Raw genomic sequence first — 16,270 nt, forward strand, 5'->3', positions numbered from 1 at the left:
AAAATATGCCTGAATTGTTTTGAAATGTCGAAGTAACTGACGGTTCAAACACATAAAGATGCTCATGACGCTAAAGGGTAATGGTGAACTCAAATGCCCGAAACACCGAGACTCCTTGCGAATGCAGGATGAAACCAATGTAAGAGAGACCAAGTCTAAGCTTGGACACCTAATTTTCTCTTCCTCTGGGATGCTTTATTAACACGAGGTTCTCCTCTCAATGACCTAAATCTGGAGGAAAAAGAGTTCACGCTCTCTCGGCTTGTAGGTCCTCACCGATTTGATAAATGCATTTGGTCTTTCTTAACCAGCAGCTCAAATTTTAGACCTTCAATGCTAGCTTCTGAGCAGCAAGAACTTCAGCCTCTAGGGTGGGCTCCCATAAAATTGTAGTTTCAGCAAGTAATGAGGTCCCGATGTATGGGTCCATGTTTGAGGCGGGACGCCTGTCTTCAAAGTAACCTGTAAATCATTTAAAGCCATTGATTAACCGAGCAAGGAAGGTGAACTTTCTATGTTTTATCAATATTTAGAAATAATGAAGCATTCCAAAAAGTTTTCGAGGCATTGAAAGAACCGATGTTGATACCGGCATATAAGCAAAGCTTTGTAGTCGGCATCAGATATGTCTCGGCCAAATGACTTATCAGCCCCTACACCACACACAGCAATAAGGCCCCTATGTTGACATAAAGCCGCATATCACAATACAAATATTCTCATTAACTTAAGCCTATAATCCAACTATATATAGGGAAATTCATTCACAAGATCTCACCTGGGGACCTGGATATCCTCCAACAGGACAACCCAATGGCCATTGAACATTTGTCTGCGGCGGGGTGTGCTCTTGCTCAATCCCATGTCTAATGTGAACATTTAGCCAGGTCATGAACTTGTCCATTTCAAAAATCTCTAATTCATGATAAAAACTCAAATCTTTTTGGATCTACTACCATGAAACTTCATTGACACTTCATTGACGACCTTTGGAGTTACTGAAAATTTCAGCAACCCGGCACGTTTGTTCCTTGTGATCGGCTAGCCGGCCGGTGCATATGAATGGCAAATAACCCGCAGACAAACAATAAATATCCGTAAATTAATTGAAACATCTCTTTCGATTAACTTGTTCAGATGATCTGATGGATGAACAATTTTTTACAACACAACATTTCTTTCATATATGATTTACCAGGATATTGTTGCCACCTTGGAAAGGATCCTTGGAAATTGCTCGAGGGCGCTTAAAACATCGAGAACTTGATGGAATGTTGTGCGAGTAACTATAGCAAGACAGTTTTGGGTTTATGTCATCTTACTATGACATCACTTCACAACCTTGACCAGTACTTGATCCATCATAGTTCCCCCCGGGAAGTTCAAACAGGTGTTCAACAGGTCTAGTGATTATCCGATGGAAAAACACAACATATTTTATTGTCGCCATTCATACCCTTGATTTGCTGCATAGATCTATGCCAGAACTTCCAATCCTGTCTCATAGACAAACTAACATCAAAGTGTGAAACAAGATATCCTAATGCAGAAATTGAAAAAGGAAAAAAGGTGTCACTAGTTGAATGTGCATAAAACATGTGACGTACTTATCATGATGGTAGATTGAAGAAAAAAAGGAAACTTATAATCTCGGTACATAATAGTTCTGGTGTTGTTCATCTTTACGTGCACTACCCTCAAAGTTTTTAGGCATCAAAACATACCGAACATATTCTGCAATTATCTTATCGGTGTAGGGCGTGACGTCCATGTTGAGAAGACTCTCGAGCCTGCAATAGTATTGTTCTCGGACTTCAGAGCATACACCCTGAACTTAGAAAAGCTCTTGGGGTTTACACTCTTCTTCTGTTTTAGCAAGACAGAAGTCCCAACTGTTCTTTGCCGCGGGAAGGCGGTCGGTGAGTTCTTTGTGATCCTCATCCGGCATTGTGTCATCGGCCACAAAATCTGCGCCATTTTCGCCTAGTCTGAAAATTGAAGCGGTGTGAGAAACAGACTTACCTACTGAAACAAAACAATGGACTGGGTACTTCAAAGAAAGCTGCTCTTTAGCAAGTGCCAGCCATGAAAGTATGAAGCTGCATTTTCAAGTAGGAAAAACTAACATATTTGAAGCACAAATAGGGAGTTTCCCTAAGGACGCTACCACATTCTCCTTGAAAAGTAAACTAAAAGCAGTGGCATAACTACACTTCTCCTTTTAGAACCATTTCATTCAGCAACCATGTTATTTCGATATTTCTTACAAGGGATGATCAACTCGTGAATCTTGACAGTGCACCTAATTCGTTCCTCTCGCAATCAAAAGGAGAATAATTGCAAAAAAATATCCATGAGATATCGCCCTGGTAGAACAAGACTACAAAACTCAGCAATAATCAGCACGACCAAATTGAAGTCATAGGACCGGAGAAATCGATTCTACACACTTGTAATAGTACCGTTCTCGGACTTCAAACCATATACCCCGAAACTCGGAAAAGCTCTTGGTGTTTCCACTCCTCTCCTGTTTTAGCAAGAGAGAAGCCCCATGTGTTTGCTATCATGGGATTGGCGGTCGATGAGTTCTTTGTGATCCTCATCCGGCATTACGTCGTTGGTGCCAAAATCTACGCCATTTTCGCCTAGTCTGAAAATTAAAGCAGTGTGAGTAATAGACATATCAAACCGAAACAAGGTACCTAAGAGCTTAGTCTCATGGAAGATATTTGAAACGACAAGCACTATTTGTAGACTTGGCCTTCGGGTGTGCATGAGAGTTTAGTTTTGAATAGAAAAAAGAATGGGACTGGGTACTTCTAAGAAAGGGTTTCTTTAGCAAGTGCCAGCACCTTTGCCCTAAGCTAAATCTCGAGAAACCGCTTTTTGAAGACTAGTTTCGAGTGGGGTGGACAGGTGTTGACGGGGGAAGGAATAGGTAGAGATGGAAATGATTGCTTATACATGACAAACTACCACTCATGATGATCCAAACCAAAGACGCTATGGAAATAGCAGCCACCTAACACGCGAGTCAAGCAATGAACCCAATCAAATATACAAAACAAAAATTCATATGACGGCAAACAGAAGCAGTGAACTTGGCTCGGGAGCCGGGACAAATTGAGAAATTCTCCAGAAGCAGGAACAGTTCAAAATCAAGAACCTCAAAAGCATTAACCATGCTGAACTCGGCGTACATCGTCCTCTCTCCATTACCAAGCGAGAAGGAAGCAGAAAATGTAGAACTCCGGAGGAGAGAGAGAGAGAGAGAGAGAGAGAGAGAGAGAGGACGCACCAGTCAAAAAGGCATTTGGGGAGGAAGCATGTACTCGTGTAATAATGGGAATTAGGCCTCGCGAGAGAGAACTCTCAAGCAATGGCTACGACAAGATTCTCCGAAGAAGAAGAAGAGAAGGGCGCCCGCAAAATCGTAAAAAATCATGTCCCCCAAATCGAATCACAAATCGAGAATTATTCATGTGAAAATCTAGGGAAACAAGGTCCCACATACCTTCGTTACCCAAGAGATATGTGGGGGATGATCAACTTCGTGAATCTTGATTGACAGTGCCACCTGATTATATCACATTGAAGCGGTTTCTTCGCTCACGAACACGGCAGAGAAGAAGAAGAAGAAGAAGAAGCTGAGACGAGAGTGAATTACAAGAGAAATCGAGTCTACATGAGAAGAAGTAGGGAAGGAATTATAAGCGATGTGTCCCCCAATCGAATCACCAGTCAAAAAGGCATTTGGGGAGGGAGGAACAACAAAAATGCGTGTAATAATCAAAATTAGGCCTCGCGAGAGACATGTCTCTCTCTCTCGGGCAATCTTGTACCGGTCGTCGCCTCCATCTCCATCTCTTTTGCACATCTCCGTCAATTCAGGGCGGCAACCGACGATCCATAGGTGAGTAAGGGATTCAAGCCTTCGCATCCCTTTGGGTAATGACGTCGGCGAGGGGCACGATCTGATGTGAAGCGGTTGAAGTGATTGAAGGTCCCCGATCTGCTCCGGTAATTCCTTCAAATTGTCGCAATGCCAAATATGGAGAAGCTCGAGATTGCTGGCCTGTAGAAGCCACTGCGGGAGAGATTCCAGTTTTGGAAGCCCCGAGATGACCACGGAGTGGAGACTGTGAAGAAGGCCTCCATCCAAGATGATCTTGTCGCCGCTTTCTTCTTTCGATAAATCCAGCTCCTCACAAAAGCCAATCTCGAGATCCACGAGACTGGATAGATGTCTCATTCCGAGTGCTGTGAGGGAAGTCAACCGAGGACAATCCCGGATGCTAAGCCTTTCAAGTGAGGTGAGACCTTTCAAACACTCCTCAAGCAAACATTCTGGAAATTCCATCGTATCGATTTCTAGAGTCTTCAACTTGTTAGGGCCAACTATCCGATTTATCAACGCCGGGTTGGCCCCACTCAACTTTAACTTCTCAAGATGTGGAGTTGGTGGCATGGCTTCCAATTTCTTACGGCCATCGATGTCTAATTTCAATAGACTAGGAAATGATGTCGTTGTTGAAGTGAATGAATGGTCCGACTCGATGCACTCCAATTCACTCGGCCACCAAATCTCTAAAGTCCGGAGGTGAGGTAGTTGGCCTAATTGAGGGAGCCGTCTAAATCTCGTGCATCCGCGTAAGCGTAACTCAACTAAATTTGGCAAGGACAACAAAAGGCTATTCATCGTCCACCTTGGAAACCTCTCACCTTTATAACTAATGATCGCCAACTTCTTCGATTTGAGGCCGGTTGCGAGTCCATCTAAGAGAGTCTCATCTCTATCCTTGATTATCGCATCACCAGCATCGAAATTGCCCCACTCAAGTGCCAAAGATTCCGGAGAATGCTTCTCTATCAAGTTCGCAGCTCTGGATTCCGCTGCTACATCTATCACGCTTCCCAAATTTTCAATGCAAAGGCTTCCCCGGATGTTATTAAGCCCATTTAGCTCCCCGAGTCCGCAATAATTCTTAGCAAGAGCTTTATCTTTAGGCAAAATGAAGCGTGTTAGCCTATGCAGAGAACTCAATTGCCCTAGTCCGCGGGGCACATAACTAAGTTTCCGACAACCATCTATGTCTAGATTCCGAAGGCTCACTAACTTCCTTATGCCCTTTGGCAATTCTTCAAGGGACTCACAACCGGAGAGATTAAGCGTTTGCAAATTATGCAATCTCTTAATGGAGTTAGGAAGCCTTTTGAGTGCTTTATTGTGAGAGAGATCGAGATATGTGAGATGCTTCAACTTACTAATAGACCTTGGCACTTTCTCGAAACGTATGACATGCAGATCCAAAATGCGTAACCTCTTAAAACTTTGAATGAGTTGGCATAGATCTGCTTCACTCATTGATTGTTGTATTTCCCAATATGGACAGGTAGACAGAAATGTTCGCAATGCACCCGTTTTCAAACGTGAGATTGGAAGTTTACCCATCAAATTGGAAGTTAAATCATAAGATATATGACGAGTTCTTTCAAGTATGGGCTTTGTGTCATCCCATGCCACCCTACACTCGGTCCCCGCAACCGAACATGCCAGATCATGCATCAAATCATGCATCTTGCAGGTCTCCTCATTCGTGTCTGGATCTTTCTTAAAATCTTGGAAGAAGTTGCTCGATAGTAGATCCATGAAATACCCATGAGCAATGTCTTCTAAATGCTGACTTCCATCTGATGGTTGGATAAATCCTTCTGCTAGCCAAAGATCGACCACTATCTGCTTCTTTATCTCATAATCTTTTGGAAACAATGAACAAAATGCGAAACATTGTTTCAAGTGTGAAGGAAGATGGTCATAACTAAGTTCAAGAACTAATTTTATGCTGGCATTCGTTTGACACACATTCGGGAGCTCGCGATCTTTGAAAAGTAACCATTCAGATTTAGTTTTCTTCGAGAATAACAAACTCCCAACAATTCGAACAACTAATGGAACACCAGCACACTTTTTCACTATCTCTTTGCCAAAGGCTAGCATGTCAGAATCTTGCATCTCCTCCATTTTTCGAGGAACCATTTGCATTAATAATTTAAGAGACGCATTTTCAGATAAGCCCCCGAGAGAATGAGGCTGAGTAGGGCCCATGATGTCCGCAACCATAGTATCACGTGTTGTTACAAGGATCTTGCTTCCTCTAGCACCTCCCCTCAATAAAGTTTCCAAGCTCAGCCATGTTTCTCGTTCTTTATTCCACACATCATCTAAAACTAAGAGGTATCTCTTTCCACTAATTTCTGCCCTAAGCTTACTTTGCAACAGTTCCATCGTATCCTCAGTCGGTTCTTCCTTCTTTGCACAAGCTAACATCTTTTTCACTATTTTTTTCACGTCAAAGTCAGTAGAGACACAAACCCACATTTTCAAGTCAAATTTACTATCTTCATACACACATTTAGCAAGAGCCGTTTTTCCAAGCCCACCAATACCAACTATTGGAAGGATGGAAACATTCTCTTCCATGTTAGAATCCAGTAAAAATTTCCTGACCGTCTTGATATCATCATCTCTCCCTATAATATCTTCGTTACATATAAACGAATGCGTCTCTTCTCTCTTTCTCCGCTCTCTCTCCCCTCGTGAATTCACAACGCGCTCGTCCAAGTGGAATTTGTTTTCATCCTTAATGGCTTGTATTCTCTCCCTTACTTCTCTTACTTTGTCACTCATCTTCAATTTAAAAGCAAGCTGGTTTGAGCTTGAGAAAAAAGTGCTTACCTCCTTCATCATTTCATTGTTGCCCCTCAGTTCTCGTCGCATAGCTGCAATGCCAAATTCTTCAAGCACATCCTGCGCCTCATAGAAAGCGTCTTTCAGTTTCTCAACCCAAACTCGGACGTGGTCAGTCTGGTGGTATTGCTCTTCTGCATGGTCCAGAAAAGGCTGAAGCATGGAGACAGCGTCCTCGAGCGCCTTGAGTTCATGGTTGACGCCCCATAACTTTCCAACTGTTTCTATTACCTGAGAACCCAAAATCTCAATGATCTTTTTGGCAATGATACCAATGACAGCTTCCGCCATTTTTGTTCCCTTTCTTTGTCTCTCTGTGGATAAGAAGATTAAATGCTCAGGCTTATATTCATCTTCAGAAAAGCTCCGAGATTAGTTGCTATTAAGAAAGAACGAACCTGGCTAACGGTGGGCTCACTGACGGTGGACCGACAAAAGCGAGCGCACACAACCCACGAGATGGCGAGAGAAGGAGATGAAACGGGATTGGCGAGACCGAGACAGAGACCCAGAAGAAATGAGACGGCGTTGGCAAGACAGAAGAGAGAGAAAGACTGAGTGTGCCACTGCAGAAAGTCGAGAGGCTAGAGAGAGACTGAGAGAGAGAGAGAGAGAGAGAGAAGGGGGGGAAATCTAACAGTCGGCTGATTGATGGTCGACCAACAACGGCGAGGCCCACAACCCAAGAGATCGAGAGAAGAGGAGACGAGAGGGCGTCGCTGGGACCGAGAGAGACGAGACGATCGGGGCGCCACTGGAGAAAGTTGAGAGACTAGAGTGTTTGAGAGAGAGAGAGAGAGAGAGAGAGAGAGAGAGAGCAGATTTGAGTGTGAGAACTATGAAAGGAAGTATTGAGTTTAAATAGAAAAGATTCAAGATTGGTTTTGAACAGTTCTACCGGAGAAGTTGCAGTAGTGTACAAAAGTCCTTGGCAAAAGTAACTTTCAGATGGAGCCGAGGCGCTAGATCACAATTTGGGGTTCACGTGTATGAGGCCATATACTGCTACGTAATTGACACAGCGAAGAAAGCAACTTAACTCGACCATGGTCACCTCTATTAACCATCACATTTCTCTTTTTTTATTTTTATTTTTTTGGGATGCTGCACTTCTGTCTCCTTCCTCGTCTTTTTTTATTTGGGTGCTTGTGGAACTCTGGATAAAGATCAAATATTAATCTGTCAATTGTCAAAGTTCTCAATAACAATAGATAATGAAAAGTATTATGACAAATACCAATTGCAAAACCTACTTATATATCGAAAGGAATGAAGCTTATAATGATATAGTTCGGCCATTAACCTAAAATCTAACTTTCTCATTTTCATACAATACATTAAGAGCCTGTATGGTAGCTATTCCGGTTTTCTGATTTTATTTTCCAGAACAAAAAAAAGACGAGTATGCTATTTGGTAACATAACTGATTTTGATTTTGATTCCGTTCTCAAAAGCAGTTTTGGAGTAAAAACAAGAATAAAAAAAAAGCGTGTTTTGGAAAAAAAAAATCGCTTTTGAGAATCACAAAACAGAATGAAGTCTCACATCTCTCACTTTTTTTCTTTCGGTTCTCTCGTCATTTTTCCCTTGACCTAAAACAGAACGAGGTCTCATTTTCAAAGAAAACTATACAAGATAATAAAATTAAAATAAAAAATTGAAAAAAATTTGAAAAAATCAAAAAATAAAAAAATTCAAAAAATCCCTAAAAAATAAAAGAAGCTTAGATTAGACTAGATTGACTTCATTTTCATAAATTTGGGCCTAGATTTCATTGACGTTGTTCGTTTTTAGGAAAATCATAAACACCTTTGAAATTAAACTCGAACCATATTTCTTTAAGCCTTTAGGGCTTCGTTAAGGTTTTAAGATGCGATTTATCAATGCCATGATTTCTTGATTGTGCACTTGATTTTATTGGTTGTGATTTTCCTAAGTTTATATACTTTAGATGTAATCTAGTTTTAGAAAATTTTGAAAAAAAACAAAAATAACCAGCGTAAACAATTAGCAAGCTCACCCACCCGCGCATGGCGTGGTTGGTTGAGAGCGTGCCTTCTTCGTCCACGTCGAGGGTTCGAAACTCCTAACCACGTTTCGTGATTTAAGTGGGGGGCCCTGGCGATGGGTTGCTGGGCCAGCTCCCCCGAGATATAGTCGCGGGCGTAAGCCGTGCGGATCCTCTGTTACAAAAAAAAAACAGTTAGCAAGCTCTCGTTATTAAGTTTTGGATGAATTAAGACTAAGATTGATTTTGAGAATAAAAAACGCACACCAATGCAGGGCAGGGTAGTACAGTACATTTTCCTTGTAGAAATTAAGGTTTCGCTCGTATCGGTTGTCAACTCGCTCAAAAGAGTTGGATGCAACCCCACAACAAATGGCAAAAAAGACTCATGATATTCTTGATATTTATTTTTTTATTTCAATATGCAATTGTTATATAAGAGAATCAATATAAATTAATCTTCGATTAATTCGAAATGTATGATGAAATTTCACAAAGTAACTACGTAATTATTTAACTTAAATGACAAAAATTAGAAAGAGCAATTGTTCTCAAGAACATAAATTATGTGCGATTACCAAACGCGTTTCTGTTCCACGAACAGAAATATTATGCGATTACTAAACGCATTTTGATTCTCTAAAATTCATCCAGGAAACAGAATAAAAAAAAAGTCATTTTTATCAAAATCACTACGGACCCTAACTTAGCAATGATCTCTTCAGTAGACCCTCCATTTTGATTTTAATTTTTCCTTTGTTTTTGTCTAAGACTGGCAAGGGTAGCCGGTTGACTCTTGCCATCCACAAGCGAGGTTCGGCAACCCTCCTTGACCACAAGCGAGGCCCAATGACAGGCGTCGGATTTCATAAAAAAGAAAAAGAGGGAAAAAAGGAAAATTAAAAATCATAAAAGTTAAAAAATCAAAAAACTTTTTTATGATTCACTTAAGTTGTTAAGTAACCCATTATGCTTCTAGTGTTTAATAGTCTAGCATGCTTGCAAGGGCAATGAAAATGCTGGTATTGAAGTGACGGAGATAATTATTTCGAAGGAAAAGGAGTACAGTGACAAACATATTTATTTCAGCACTACATCTCTCAATTCAGAACTCTCTTATATATTGTCGCTTAACATTATTTCTTTATGGAGTATTAATTACACAACTAATATGACGAGGGACAAAAGTATACTTGCGCGCGAGCGCCAAGGCAGCTCAAGAGGGATGGAAAATTGAAGCGATTTCATTAATATTGTAAGTATAGAGCTTCGTGTACGTTATTTTGATGCATAAAGCTTTGATTTACACGACTAATATGACGAGGGACAAAAGTATGATTAGTACTAAAGTCTGCTAGATGAGTACTCTAACAAATGGGTTTTTAAGTTAAAGGGCCGGTTTAAATACCAATAGAATCCTTTTGCTATATCGATTTAAACGTATATAATATAATTCAATTAGTTATTGAGCACATAAATGTTACTCCTCTTTGTTTAAATCCCGATATCATAGAGTGAGATAATGGACGGAATAGGAAATTACAAATCCGATTTACAAAATGTTGGTCTCTAGAAAAATAACTCATCCTCATCCTCATCCAGGGTCGGTCGGGCCGACCCTCGCCATCCATGGAGTATTGCTAGTGGTCGGCGATTGGCCACCAAGCAAAAAAAAAAAAAAGAAAAAGAAAAAAGAAAGAAAAATTATAAAAAAATAAAACTTATTATTACTAATTTGTAAGATAATGTCAACGCCAGAGCCATCCATGTCAATAATTTTCGATCTAAATTGGTCCGATGGACTGAATTGACAAAACTTGACTAAATTGACAAAACGTAAAAACGTTTAAAACTGAATTCGTTCTATTAAAAATCTTATGACCGATTTGGTACTGACCCAATGAGTTTATGTTTTTTTATATCCCCTGATTGGTTATGTTCGCTCACATTATTTATAAACTACTCATCTAGGAAAGTTTTCTGGTTAATGTAGGCGTTGTCCTTGGGACAAAGAAGATAAAAGCGTACCCGCAAAGTGACATTGGCATTGAAATAACCTTTGTTTTTTTTAAAAGGAACCAGTTCTCCACAAAAAAAAAAAAAGGAATTTGATGGTGGGCATGTCTTTTTTTTTTTTTTTTTTTTGGTAAAGGTAAATATGTATATAACTATCCACAGCGCTAATTACAAAGAGAATGCCGCACACAAAAACCTCGTACCCCAAATGACACAAGGAAGTGTCATAGCGGGTGCAAAGGTGTACCGGCTGAACAAAATACAGAAACAGCAAGCATACATAGGCTAAAACGCCAAAACAGCGGCCAAAGTGTCGCTAAATCTGAGCGGGCAGAATGTAAAAGACGCCAACCCAATAAAGGAACCCGGTTGGCTAAGCTTGCATCAAACGGCAATAAAACCGAAGGAACATTAGTTAGGGCAAGGTAGAGTCTTCAAAAATCGTGGGCGAGATATCCCAATTCCTCTGTATTCGTCTATTCCGGGGAATGTCTTCAACCCGAGCAAAGGTAAGTCCTTTGTCTCTAACGACCTTTGTCAAGTGCTTAAGGATGGCCGGCACGAACAATGGCTTATTCCCGAAACAAATATGATTTCTCTCCGTCCGGATAATATGGCAAAGGGCCCCAAGAGAAAACCTGGCCATTTGGTGAACAAAAGAAGTGCCTCCAATGTTCTGCATAGCCCACCGAATTGTCTCCCGCCACGAGCAATTCTGCCAAGAAAGATTACATTTGGAGGCCCAGTATAATGCAAGTGATCCCGTGATAGGGCACCCGAAGAATAGATGGTCAACGTAGTCAGGTCTATCATGACAAAATGCACATGTTCCAGCAGCAATTCCGTGATAATGTAGCAGCAGAGTCCGAGTAGGTAGACGGTTAAGCGTAGAGAGCCACAAGAGAAACGCATGTCTCGGTGCTATGTGTCGGTCCCAGACAAAGGTGTGCCAATGTACCATCCGGCCTTTTCTTCTGATCAACTCCCAAGCGCAGGCCACCGAAAATCTACCCGAAGAGTGGCCCCGCCACAAGCACCGATCGGGCTTAGTCGGATCAAGTAATGGGACTACATTATGCCATGAGTTAAACGTGTGTAGCATTCCGTAGTCTTGCCAGGCTTGAGAGAGGAAGTCCTTAACCGATGCATTCCTAGGAATGCCAGATTCATAGATCTCCCTGTTTGAGAAGATTTGATATAATGGTCCTTTTTCATGCCAAAAGTCGAACCAAAAGGAGATAGAGATTCCATCCCCAATACGCCACCTGAAATTTTGGAAGTGTTCCATTCTCAAATCTAGGATCTTCTTCCAAGTCCAGGAGCAAACAGTAGGTTTCGGAGCAATCCAGAAATTTTTGTGCCTTAAGAAGGTGGAATGAATCCATTTACACCACAAAGATTCCTTGTCGGTGAATAATAGCCATATGTGTTTCAACATGGCAGCCCTATTACAATCCAGAAGTCTTCTTATACCAAGCCCGCCCTCTTTCTTAGGAAGACAAACTTTGTCCCAAGCCACCTTGGCACCCCCATAGCCCAAGTCCGGACCTTTCCAAAGGAATTGTCGTAGAATCTTTTCTATGCTAGCAAGCACCGACTTCGGTAAGGTGAAGACAGCAGCCCAATACACATGAATGGCATGTAGGACAGATTTAACAAGTTGAAGACGGCCCGCAAAAGATAAGAATCGATGGGACCAAGATCGAGCACGGGCAATGATCAAGTTTATGAGAAGTGTACAATCAGCTTTGCTAAGTCTAGATGCAATCACCGGAACTCCAAGGTAGCGGAAAGGAAGCATACCTTCGGAGAAGCCCAGTATATGTCGAACTTGTGTTCGCGGCTCCATGGAACCCCCAGAGAAATAAATTTCGCTTTTATTGACGTTCGGGGCAAGGCCGGACCACTTGGAGAACCTGTCAAGTCCCTCCTTCAACAAGGTAACGGATGGGATGTTCGCCTCAGCAAACAACAGCACGTCATCCGCATAAAATAGGTGGGACAATCGGAGATGCTTGCACCGCCGGAAAAATTTGAACCCGGGTTGAGCAGTTTGGAAGGATAGAATACCGGTGAAGACTTCCATAACCAAGGTAAATAGATACGGTGAGATGGGATCCCCTTGGCGAATCCCTCTATTGCTTGCAAAGAACCCATGAAGACTTCCATTAATGGCCACCGAGAACATGGGGGAGGACACACGGGCCATAACGAGCTTAGTAAAAGACTGCGGGAAGCCAAAGGCTCGTAGTGTATATTCAATGAACCCCCAATCGATAGTATCATATGCCTTCCGAAAATCCACCTTGATAGAGCATTTCGGAAGGTATGGCTCAATGTGAAAGCCAGCAAAGAGCTCTTGGGCAAGGAGGATGTTGTCACCGATCCTGCGCCCCTTAACAAAAGCATTTTGATTCAAGCTAGTGATAGTCGGCAAAACACTAGCTATCCGATTGGCCAATAGTTTAGTGATGCATTTATAGATGGTGTTGCAACACGCAATGGGACGGAAATCCCCCATAGACGATGCATTGGGGATCTTTGGAACCAGGGTGAGGATGGTAGTATTGAGTTCCTTGAGCAAATTCCCGGTGGCAAAGAAGTCTTTGATTGCCGAAATCACCAAAGGTCCAACTATATCCCAAGAAGATATAAAAAAATCCACATTGAAGCCATCGGGGCCGGGGGCCTTACCTCGGGCTAGGGAGAATAGAGTGCTACGGATCTCTGCATCAAGCACCGGCCGAGATAAATTTGAATTTGATCTTCGGCTAGGACCGAAGGTAACAATTCCCGTATTTGAGTGATACTGGGTCGAGCTGGAGTCGGGTTGGCCGATAGAAGAGACCGGAAGTAGCCAACAATATGTTGCTGGACTAGTGCCGGGTCATCCAAGAAAGTCCCCGCAGAATCCGTGACCGAGAGGATGCGATTGCATAAGTGTCGTTTGTTGACATGATGGTGAAAGTACCTAGTATTAAGGTCACCTTCTTTGAGCCATTGGATCCTGGACTTTTGTTTGTAGAATAATTCCTCCCGAATCCCGAGAGTGGTAAAGCTTTGGAGCTGATCCTTCTCGGAAGTCGCCGGCGTCGGGTTGAAGGGGTCAAGAGCAAGAGCATCATGTGTAGAGGTGAGATCTCGCCCGGCTTGATTTGTGCGAGCCGAGATGTCGGAGAAAGCTTCATAATTAAGCTGCTTAAGGCGCTCCTTCAAGAGTCCGAGCTTGCGACAAAGAACAAACATATGTGAGCCGGATATCGGGGTATTCCATACACGGGAGACAATGTCGGCGTAGGAGGGGTGTTCCATCCGGAAGTTAAAGAACTTGAATGGTTTCCTAGACATCGGCGGTGGCTGAATTCTAATCACCATTGGCGTGTGATCCGAGACACCGGGCGCCAAGAAAGTAGCTTCCGAATAGGAGAAAATCCGAGTCCAACATTCATTAGTTAGGACCCGATCAATTTTCCGTTGTTTGCGTGTAGCCCCGGAGGAAGTAGACCAAGAGAATCTGTGCCCTACATAACGAAGATCCTCAAGTCCCGCCTGTCCGAGACATTCACCGAATTCATCAAATGCCGGGATCCAATTGTTGGAGCTACCAATTCTATCCGAAATATCCCGTATAGCATTAAAGTCTCCAGCCACTAACCACGGTTCCTCACCAAAATCAATACTCCTTTGAACAAGGTCAGCCCATAAGGAACGTCGAGCAACAAAAGTATGTTCGCCATACACTACCGAGAACATACAAGTTTTATTAATACCAAGCAACCGCAATCGAGTATGAATAACCCGAGCAGCTATAGAACAAGGCTCTAATTCCACAGCCCGAGGATCCCGACCAATCCATATTCTACCCCTAGGGGAGAATTCATAATTGGAAATCCATTGCCAACCCGGGAGTAAGGTAGCCGAAACATCCAAAAAGATAGACTCCATGACTTTTGTTTCCAAAATGCCAACACATGAAAGCTTTCTAATCCGAACCAGCGATCTAATCTCGGCTTGTTTAATGGGGTTAACTAGGCCCCTAATATTCCATACTCCAAAAAACATATTTACAAAAGATGGGCAGGGAGATTACCACCATTTTTTCTTGCCCCGCCTCTTCTTAGACTAAGTAGTAGTTGTCTTAGAGGAAGAGGGGCTGCTGTCCGCAACAATATCGGGCAAGACCGCAGCCACGGGAGGATCGTGCAAGGTTGGTACCGGCGGTGTCGTTGGAAGGGCCATCACCGTCGGTCGAATATCAACACCCGGGGGGACTGGAGAGTGGGGATCATCCTCCAAGTCACCGCCAATGTCACTAGCAGATTCAGCAACGTCACATTCCGAGGAGGATCTTACCGCGGAGGCCCGGGCGGAGCTATCAGAGTCGCCGGGAAGTTGCTCATTATGAGATGATGGGCGGTTTATATTTGGAGCAGGGGAGAGTCCATCAGAAGGAGGAATTACAACTTGTGTCTTATCTTTAGGACGACCATGTCGTCTCCTAACCTGTTCCCAATCTCCTTCGGCTTGGATAGGGGCAGCTACCGATCCATTAACGGGGACCGACATATCGGTCGCGGGTGTGATAGAGAGCGTGGCACATGGGTATCCGGTGGCTCCTCTCTTATGGCCATAAAGGTTGCACCCTTCACAGGATATTGGTTTCCATTCATATTCCACATCAATAGTGCGAATAACACCTTTCCAACGAAAGTCGATTGAGTCAAATAGTGGCTGGGTAGCCGAGTGTTCAATACATACCCGAGCATATGAGATTCTCTGCAGTTGCTCGGTCCGCATGTCTACAAATAACGGTCCGCCAAGTGCACTAGCTATAGAGCTGATCCCCGAAGCCGACCACATTACATATGGAATCGATCTAAGTTTGACCCAAATCGGCAAGACATCATGTTGCCCTTTCTTAAGTTCTAAGTCCGGGTGCCATTGTTGAAGTATCATGGGAACCCTAAGAACCGTAATTGGTCCTCCATCAACCACCTTGCGTCGAAAGCCGTCATCGGGTATACGGAAGAAGAAAAATCCATCCTCATTAGCTCTCACCTCAGCAAGTTGGATCCCCCATGCTTTTTTGACAGCCTCCTCGGTCGGTTTAAAAGGCGGTTTTCTCCCGACAAAATAGCCAACCACACAATCATTCCACCAAGGATTTGCATCTTCGGTGATTGCATCCGAAATCTCTACAAGAGGCCTACCGTTAAATATCATAGGTGGAACATAGGAAAGGTTATAACCTTTTTCAGCCGACCTTGCCACCGCTGCCCGGGTTCGGGTAGGAGCTTGCTGCCCTACATTGTTGACCGATTGAACTTTGGAGCCGGGCCTAATCCTGCTGCGACTTCGGTCACCATGAGAATTCCCAGTATTCTTAGCGGAAGAGGGAATAGCTGCAATAGGTTGCTATCTTCCCCTGCTTCTACTTCTTCCCCGACCTTGCACATGACGTTGTTGAGGGACCATACCAATTAGTTCCGAGGAACAAC

General features: G+C 42.9%; 3 protein-coding genes and 1 long non-coding RNA gene across 5 annotated transcripts in view; all 4 read right to left on the minus strand.

The window, feature by feature from the left end:
• Nucleotides 1–16,270, minus strand: part of LOC115731253 (glutamine synthetase, chloroplastic-like) — a 117,946-nt gene continuing 101,676 nt past the window's right edge. The window contains exon 7 of the mRNA XM_048280222.1: nucleotides 1–462. Coding sequence (XP_048136179.1) covers nucleotides 323–462 — 140 coding nt within the window. The 3' untranslated portion in view covers nucleotides 1–322. The remainder of the gene's footprint in view (nucleotides 463–16,270) is intronic.
• On the minus strand, nucleotides 1,527–2,323 carry LOC115748463. The gene is made up of 2 exons (XR_007198661.1): nucleotides 2,127–2,323; nucleotides 1,527–1,988 (listed from the first exon to the last, which is right to left on the minus strand). It is a non-coding gene; the product is annotated as an uncharacterized LOC115748463 (long non-coding RNA).
• Nucleotides 2,541–16,270, minus strand: part of LOC115748459 (putative disease resistance protein RGA4) — a 247,340-nt gene continuing 233,610 nt past the window's right edge. The window contains exon 4 of the mRNA XM_048280147.1: nucleotides 2,541–2,560. The gene's annotated coding sequence lies outside the window, so the exon portion shown is untranslated. The remainder of the gene's footprint in view (nucleotides 2,561–16,270) is intronic.
• LOC125315405 (disease resistance protein RGA2-like) lies at nucleotides 5,511–7,345 on the minus strand. Of its 2 annotated transcripts, XM_048280223.1 has the most exons (4): nucleotides 7,246–7,345; nucleotides 7,147–7,213; nucleotides 6,737–7,062; nucleotides 5,511–5,712 (listed from the first exon to the last, which is right to left on the minus strand). In XM_048280223.1, the coding sequence occupies exons 3-4, from the start codon at nucleotides 7,037–7,039 to the stop codon at nucleotides 5,674–5,676; spliced, it is 342 nt and encodes a 113-aa protein (XP_048136180.1). In that variant the 5' UTR covers nucleotides 7,040–7,062; nucleotides 7,147–7,213; nucleotides 7,246–7,345; the 3' UTR covers nucleotides 5,511–5,673. The 2 variants fall into 2 exon arrangements, with proteins under 2 accessions (XP_048136180.1, XP_048136181.1); XM_048280224.1 differs by lacking the exon at nucleotides 7,246–7,345 and having other exon boundaries at nucleotides 7,147–7,231.

The sequence above is a fragment of the Rhodamnia argentea genome, chromosome 6 (genome assembly GCF_020921035.1).
Source record: "Rhodamnia argentea isolate NSW1041297 chromosome 6, ASM2092103v1, whole genome shotgun sequence".
In the NCBI taxonomy this organism is placed as follows: Eukaryota; Viridiplantae; Streptophyta; class Magnoliopsida; order Myrtales; family Myrtaceae; genus Rhodamnia; species Rhodamnia argentea.

Bases quoted from the DNA above. Each gene is read 5' to 3' on its own strand.
- LOC125315405 (XM_048280223.1), bottom strand. From the start codon at position 7,039: ATGGCGGAAGCTGTCATTGGTATCATTGCCAAAAAGATCATTGAGATT. The intron at 5,713-6,736 runs GTAAGCACTTTT...TTTGGCTAGCAG, and splicing joins ACAATGAAATGATGAAGGAG to AAGGATTTATCCAACCATCA.